This window comes from Protobothrops mucrosquamatus, unplaced genomic scaffold, assembly GCF_001527695.2.
Source record: "Protobothrops mucrosquamatus isolate PMUCROS unplaced genomic scaffold, P.Mucros_1.0 scaffold579, whole genome shotgun sequence".
In the NCBI taxonomy this organism is placed as follows: domain Eukaryota; kingdom Metazoa; phylum Chordata; class Lepidosauria; order Squamata; family Viperidae; genus Protobothrops; species Protobothrops mucrosquamatus.
In genome coordinates this window covers 852,719-861,397 of record NW_015386880.1, presented here as the reverse complement: position 1 = coordinate 861,397, position 8,679 = coordinate 852,719, and the positions used below count along the sequence as shown (strand labels likewise).

The 8,679-nt window shown below is 38.6% G+C and overlaps 1 protein-coding gene across 1 annotated transcript in view; it reads left to right on the top strand.

Moving 5' to 3' along the window:
- LOC107288715 (cytochrome b561 domain-containing protein 2) overlaps positions 1–2,722 on the top strand; it is an 8,043-nt gene extending 5,321 nt beyond the window's left edge. The window contains exons 3-4 of the mRNA XM_015817356.1: positions 531–568; positions 2,071–2,722. Coding sequence (XP_015672842.1) covers positions 531–568; positions 2,071–2,574 — 542 coding nt within the window. The 3' untranslated portion in view covers positions 2,575–2,722. The remainder of the gene's footprint in view (positions 1–530; positions 569–2,070) is intronic.
- Positions 2,723–8,679: the final 5,957 nt, after the last annotated feature.

Sequence of the window (8,679 nt, the reverse complement as noted above, 5' to 3'; positions counted from 1 at the left end):
ATATTTAAAAGAATCTCAAAATTACCTATTTCACAAAAAAACTAGTGAGCTTCCAATGCTGGCATATTTAGTATTATTCTACTTGTAGTTTCTCAGTCAATATGAATCTAATACTTCACAATCTCAGTTCTTCTGTCTTGGGTCACAGTTTAACTTCTTAGCTGCACAAATCGTACTAGTGATACAAACATACAAGGGCAATAATTACTTGTCAACTCTGTTTTGCTTAATTTGGGAGAATTTAGGGATGTGAATGAAAGCCTTGTGTTTCTATTTCTACCCTTAAAAATAGTCTAAAAACACGATGAAAATTATCCCTAATTAGCTTCCAGATTTTGGTGGCATCTCCCAAAAGCAGTATCAGCATAGGCACAGCTATGATATACAGTAAACCTTGGATCAGATTACTGTATATCACACCAGAGTATTATTTTAAGACTTCAACAAATGAATTGAATGTATGGAGCATATATTATCTTTTCAGCCATGATTAGCCAGCAGAGATTGATTTTGTTCTCATTCCTTTCCAGGTCTGTTCTCCTGGCATCCTTTCTTAATGTCTCTTGCGGTAAGCCAGACAAATGAGATTATGTTTTCTTGATTTTTTTTATCTCACATTTATTGTTTTTATAAATAACTCAAGGTAGTAGATATAAATAATACTCCTTTCTTCTACTACTGGTTATCATTTCTCAAATAATTAACTATGCAGGTAATCCTTGACCTATGACCACAATGTAGCCTGCCCATTACAGTTAAGAGAGTGCCTTGCTTAGTTACCTCCACCCCCTGCAGCTGTTAAAATGACTGTGTGGGTCGGAACACAAAGTGGCTGAGGGGTGGAAGATGCTGGATGGCATAGCACAGGCTCAGGCCCACCTGCCCTGGGCTTCCCATGGCTTCCTTCACGCCATGAAACACTTCAGGCTCTGCTTCCCACCCCTTGGAGTCTCCACAGCCCTTGGGCCTGTTTCTCCCTCCCTGCACTGGTTCCTCACAGGGCTTTGGGCTCCTGCCCATTCCCCATCACCCAGTTAGCTTCTGAAGCTCTCCAGACCTGTGTACATCACATTGGGGAAGGAGGGCATATCACGCCATTTTAGTGCAGCTACAATGCCTAGCAACACAGTTCCTTGTGACCGCACTGAAATGGCAGCTGCTTCTGGGGATGCAGCCGTGTGGCCCAGTAACAGAATGATCCACTATGCTTTCCTAACATGATCTGCGCAATGCTGTAGAAAGCCCTGGCACTTTGTGCAACACTGCATAGACCATGTTAGAAAAACAGACCAAACTGCTTCATTGCTGGGATGTGTGGCACAATCCCAGAAGTGGTGGCCATTTTACGAACAACCCCTGGAATCCCGGAAGAGGCCATTTTATGAATGGCAATTCAATATGGCCTCTTGGAAGATGTGCCCCAACAACAAAATGTCTTGCTGTGCTTCCCTAACTCAAGCTCTAGAGCTCTTTGACAGCTAAGTGAGGAGAAGGAGGATGTGGGGCCTAGTGGTATGGGAAGAAAGTCCAAGGCCTGTGGGGACCGGGGGGGGCGGGGAAATAGGGAAACATAGGCAGGAGGGCACTGCAGCATCACTGTGGTTGTTCATAAGGATTAATGACTGCGGGGGGGGGGGTTCTGCTGTGACTTTGAACAGCTGCTAGGTGACTGTTATTTGAGGACTACCTGTACAACCTTATCTTTTATAACAAGTTCAATTTGCTGGCTCTTCATGCAAAAAGGCAGAATACTTTGTTGCACATAATAGGGGCCAGGTATGTATTCTTTACTATGGAAGTTGGGGAAAGATAGCATAACACTTCTGCTGCCCTGGTTCAAGAGTGAGTCTCTCTATATACCATCTTTCCAAATCTATATTTTCTCTTTTGCAGAATTTCATTTTAAAGTTAAGTATCTTCTTGAATAGAGCCTCCCACATTGACAAATTAGTGCCTCACTAAATATCTGATGGTTTCCCAAATTTTCACATGAAGTATTCTTAAATATTTTTTGCAGCTAACCTTTATGTGGGAAATCCTTATGTCTTTTTCTGTCTTCCCTTTTCCCAGTTTTCTTTCCTCATGACAGAGGCCCTGCTGACTTTCTCTCCAGAGAGCAGCCTGCTCCGGTCCTTCTCCCGCAAGGCCAAAGTCCGCTTCCACTGGGCTTTACAGCTGCTTGCTCTTATCTGTGCATTGCTGGGATTTGCCATTATCAGCTATAACAAGTACCTCAATGGGAAAGAGCACTTTGTCACCTGGCACAGCCAGACTGGCTTGCTGACAGTGGTATATGCTAGTCTGCAGTGCATGGGTGGGCTTGTCCTGCTCTATCCCAAGCTGATGAAGAACTGGACCCTGAGCAAACTGAAACTGTACCATGCCACATCAGGGCTTATTGGGTATCTACTTGGTTGTGCCAGCTTGATGCTGGGCATGTGTTCCCTGTGGTTTTCTACAACTGTGACTGGAATCTCTTGGTATCTAATTATGTTGTGCCCTATTCTCACCAGTTTGGTTATCATGAACCAAGTGAGCAATGCCTATCTCTACCGTAAAAGAATCCAGCCTTGAAAACAGTCTTAAAACAAGACATCTGTGTGGGATCGCAGAAGCATTTCTGCATTATCTGGAAGGAATCCATAACTATGTACAGGAATACTGGAACACAAGAATCTCTTTCTACCTGCCTCTAACTTTGTATGGATTTTTTATTGCTTCATTTTTCCATAGCATAGATGCCTATGCTGTTGAACCAAATTTCTTGCAGTCCCATTGCTGCAACTATAATTATTAGTATTGTTTAAGAGTCCAACCATGCCCTACTGGTGCTCCCTCACCCCCAAATGAAATCAGTGGATATATTATGGTTTAAATTATTCTTGATCTGGTCATGTACATTTACGCTTGTAAATCTAACTTGCTATAATTTCTTTTTCATACTCGTGCTCTATTCTAAGGCCTGGGCATTTTTAATCTTCCTCTTTGAAAGGTGGCTTTTAGTCAATGTATTTGGTTTTTGTTTGCAGTGATGGTCAATTCTTCCTCTTTTTTTAAAGTCATATGCTATGTGAAGGTACAGCATATCCAGCTATATTAGCTAAATCATATGTGCTGATCAAGGGCTAATAATATATTTTACATTTTTAAAAAAAAGTATAATTGCTTTGTGCAGATGAAAAATGTGAAGAAACTTTAGAAAATGAATATTCCTTCACCTGTTGTTTTTCTTACTCAAGCATATCTGTCCTGTTCCCGAATACTGTCATCCCCTGTAAGATAGAGACAGCTCTTCAGCATAAAAGGTATCACTTAAAACTAATATCCCTCCATTCTCTAGATACATTGAGGTTATTGTAACTCTGTTCCCAACTAATATTCTGACTTTCTGCTCTGCAGTTAAAAGACGCAAAGCTATAAAAAGGCACTTTAATTTAAAGCAGAAAACATGAACACATATTCTTGGATCACACCAGAATTTAAACTATAGTCAGCCATTTCTGTAGGTTGCATGTTATTAGCCCTGGTTTAATGGCATAATAGGAATGTTAGCAGAGCATAATAGTGAATCGCTTATTTTGCTAACCCTTTAATAAATTTCCAAAAGATGTGTCCCCCAAAAGCATATGGTATCCTTATCCAGGAGCAAATAACCCATGACAACCTAGATTATTCTTGTTGTCGCCATCTATAATTGTAAATTATAGTGCCATTATAATTTTATAGATAAAAGATAGAATTAGGAAAGAAAGATCTAAGGTGGTGTTTCCCAAGTTTAATATTTTAAGATGTGTGGACTTCAACTCCCAGAATACACCAGCTGGGAATGCTGGCTAGGGCATTCTGGGACTTGAATCCCCACATCTTAAAATGACTAGGGTTGGAAACACCAGTCTAAGGGCAAGGAAGTAAGCACAAACTATTTTTAGAAAGATGAGAAAATGCAGAGTGAAGAATACTATTTTATCCTTATTATAAAAAAAATGTTGAGGCCACCCAGAGTTTTGCATGACTTTCACAATGTACATCTGACTCTCTTTCTCTACCAATAGTTAATAGGGAGTACCCAATTTATTTTCTCCTGCTTGGTAGCTCCTGTCATATTACCTTATAATCCCTTGTATTTTTCTCTAACTTTCCCTCAACTTTTCCTGTACTTCCTTGCTATGTACTATTATAAAGGCTGAACACTGATTCTTAAAAATATACATTTTTAAACCAAAATTTAGCAGAATAGAGGAACCTATCCCACAGCACTAGCATAATGGCTAACAAAGTGTGCTGTTTCAGGTTACTGATAATCCAGTGGCTTTGTAATAATGAAATATTAATTCCTTTTTAAACCACAAAAGGTAAGAATAAGTAACTCTCCTCTTGAGTTTCCACAATATTTAACTCCTGAACTTCCTTCTCATGCTGTATTATATAGTCTCCTGTTCTCTAAAGTGGGGTATTACAGCAAATTGATGATAGCTTGGAGTGATAGAAACTAGTCCCAAAACTCAAGAGGAAACTACGTAGTTGGAGAGTCTGTCACAAGTGACTGTAAACCTCATCTTTTAGACTTGTAAAGAAAAAAAAGGCTTGTTATCCTTGCTCTGTAAATCAGGCAAAGTATACTTTTGACCCAAACTTTTCAATAATTGAGTAGTAAAGAATAACAATACTAGATAGTGTGATCCTGCAATTACAGACAGAAATTGATTGACAAGGAAATCCTCATTTCTCCAGACTTGAAGTTGTTTCATATAAACAGTTCTTTCACAAAAATGAGATATGCAAGCAGAGCTTGAGAAAATCTCATATGTGATTAAATACATGTGCATAATCAGCATTTTCATTTATCTTTAATTCTTACATCAAAGCACTTTCCAAGCATGCTGAGATTCTTAAAGAACTTAAAAAAGGATTGTGCTTTTTCCTTTGCTTTCCGAGATGGGGAACAATCCTAATTGCTTATTTTTTTATCTTGGCTATCAGCAACAATTTACCTACTATAATGGGTTTTGTTTGTTAACAAACATTTCGTTAATGTTAAAACATTTTCGGTAACCATAGTTCCTGCTTATGTTACTTCCAGGAGCTCCTTAAATATATCTTTGTTTTCTACTATTGAGAAGGGATAACACCTGCTTTCCAAAGAGGGAGAAAAGTGATCACAGAAAAGTTTAATGGGGAAATAATATTGTATCACAGATGAACTATTAGTAGTGATGTATTTAAAGACACTCATGTTGCAGTCAATGAAACAGACTAACATAAGTCCTATAGTTTTCAGAGACAGATGGCCACAGGTAACTTTAGTTGCAATGTAAGCTTTGATTGCATTCCCCTCCTGTCCTATTTTTAAAATTTAATTCTCTATTACAAAGGCAGGAACAAAGATTGATGATCTTGTTAAGATCTTACCACAAGGCATTGTGTAATGAGTATGAGATATGCTCTTCAATCAGTACCTAAATGTCTATATTTCCAGTGGTACATAGTTTAGATATCTGTTGCTGCTTCTTGTGTTGCAACATATATTTTACCATACAGTATTATAGTTAAAAAAACATACATTAGGCTTAAAAAGTTTGTATTTGCACTGAAAGCATAGGGAAGATCAATCCCTCCATAGATAACATCAATGAATAGTTTATAACTGGTTCTAATACTACTTTTTTGACCAGTGTTTACCCATTAAACTGGTGAAGTAATGACTGCAGCCTTGATAAGAGGGAACATAGGTAATATTTGTTATCTGAAAACATTGAAAACAAAATAGATACCACCAAACTGTGTAGCAAATAAACCTACCACTGAAACTTAGGGGTGGGGAAACGAAGCTTGTATTTATGAGTGCTGAAATAAAGATTTTTTTTTTAATGCAGCAACTGTGACATACTGCCATCATGTTTGTTTTTGCTTCCTTCAGATAGATTTTGCATTGTTCAGTGATACAGAAGTCATTGGAATGATAGCTTTAAAGTTTGTGAAAGCATAACAACTGCAGATATTTCTATTAACCTTATTCCCTATTAAAATTTCTGCCTGTGTTTCAGAGGAACATTACTCATTATGGCCACAATATTTTAAGAATAGTCATTTTCAAGTCACTGAGCAATAATTTAATATAGCAGCCAAATTAGCTATGACTAGAATTAGAATCTGTTCATCAGAGCCTGTGTATGAATTCACATATCAACTCCTGATGTTCATTTGAATTATAAGCAGAAGCAGAGCTGCCAACTATCAAGAATTTTCTATTTTACAATATATAAAAATACTATATACATTTTATACTGACGTCTTCAACTAACAAAGTTTTACTTCATTCACACCATGGCTTAGTATTTTAAAATCAACGAACCTTATCCGATGTCTTCATCTATATACACCACTCTGTTCCTGCTGACATCTCTGGAATATTGTTTTCTCCTGTCCTGATTTCTGTTTTCATTAACAGTTTAAGTAACTAAGTAAACTAAATATTGATGAAGTAAAACGGAAAAGTGCAGTGGCAAAATCATTGAAATAATAGGACATAAGGGGAGAATAAAAAAATACAGATGTTTAAGAAACACAAACCTCCCAGTCATGGAAACTAATTCCCCAAATGCATTGCTGAAAATATTGTCTTTCAGAATGCAGATATGGAATGAGGGAATTAATCTGATCTCAGCCAATGCAGCAGAATTAACTAATAAAATTAGTATACAGTAGGAACCTGGGAGATAATGATATGCTGGAATTCAACCTATAAAAAGCTAGTCATGAGCTTAATGTATTCCAAAATTCAGGAAAGTTAATATTAATAAAATCAAGGAGGTGTTAATGTTCTATGGCTAGGTATATTAGGAAAAGAAATTCAAGATAGCTGGAAATTCCTGGGAAGGTTATAAATGGCACAATAATAATTTCCAATGATAAATAATAATGGGAGACATCTAAAAAAATCTATCTGGCTAATTAAAAATGTTATTGAATTACTGAAAACCAAACAGAAAGAACGCAGCCAATTACGGTATGTATATGAAGAAGCCCAGCCCTAGAGAAGTGATGTCAGTGTGAACTATACTGGCAAGTAAAGATGATAGGAAGATGGTAAAATTTTAATAGGTGACATTAAAATTTTACCTTTTCCATACTGTGAAATATGTGCAAATTTGTGAAAGAGGTATGATGATAAACAGCCGTGACTGCAATTCAAGACCAAGAATTGGTAACTAGCTTTCATAACAAATCTAATGCTAATAATAAGGCTCCTCAAATAAGCCCTTAAAAACTTCATCGAAAAAGCAATTATGCAAAGAAATGACCTGAAAATGGATACAGGAAGTTACATTCTAGATCAAAAATCTTATTTCCTTTTATAGGCAGCATAACAACTAAGTGACAAAATAGGTATCTGTTCAGTTTACTAGATTTTCTCCTCAATAGTTGTTACTACCAAAATACCTTACAAAACAGTGGAGTACTTCTAATTTATGTGAGTGTATGCCATCAAAAATCATTGTTGCCTCCTGGTTTTTTCCCCTTGGTGGTGAAAGTGATCTGACTTGATTTATATCTGCATTGGACTATTGCAAGAATGTTGTCACCACACTTTTCACCTCAATCGACCTGGCTAAGTAAACCATACACCATCAACTCATTAAACCAGCGGTTCTCAACCTATGGGTCGCGACCCCATTTGGGGTCAATCGACCATTTCATGGGGGTTGCCAAGCAAGGCTGTCTGCCATTTTTTTCCCCCTTTTCCGGCAGGTGCCTTACCTCCCTTGAGCTGGGCCAGCTGGTGGTCAGCCTGCTCCGTCTCTGCCGCTTGCCAGCTACGCCTCGGCCGGCGCAGGGGGCGGAACCACGCATGCGTGGCGCTCCTGGGCAGGGAAAGTCCTCGACTTACAACTGGTTGGGTAGTCCTCGACCTACGACCGGTTTAGTTCTCAACTTACGACCGGTTGGGGTCGCGGCATTAAAAAGGTTGAGAACCACTGCATTAAACACTGTACCCACAAAGATGCTGCTGCCACAGAAGACTCCATGAAACTCCTGGACCTATGCCTCAGTATTTCAAGTTCAAGGCACCCCAATGGGATCACCCATATCAGGTCTAATAGCAGAAGCAGTCATGCAACAACTCAAAGCCATAGCCCTATCCACCATCCAATCAAAATTCTGGACACGCTACATTGATGACATCTTTGTCATCATCAAACACTCCCAAATTGAAGAAACACACCACCTACACAACAACATATTCCCCAGGATCAAATTCACATGTGAAGAGGAAACAGACAAAACACTTCCATTCCTTAACATTGACAATGGAGAACTGTGTCTATCGCAAACCCATTCACACAGACCAGATCCTCAGCTGCACAAACAGCCATCCGACCGCACACAAAAAAATCTGCCTCCAGACACTCTTCAGAACAGCCAGGACATACTGCAGCACAAAATAGAAACAGCTGTTTGACATCTTTCTCTGCAAAAGCTATCTGAAAACTTGTATTCAGACACACAGCACCCAAACCACAATGCACCACACAGCCAACCATCACGCAAAAGCTAAGCCTTCCATACACAAAAGGAATGTTGGAAATGACAGCCAGAATTCTCCAACCCCTAGGAATAGGAATAGCTCACAAACCCACAGCCATATTCCGCCAGGAATTATCCAGAACCAAATAAGAT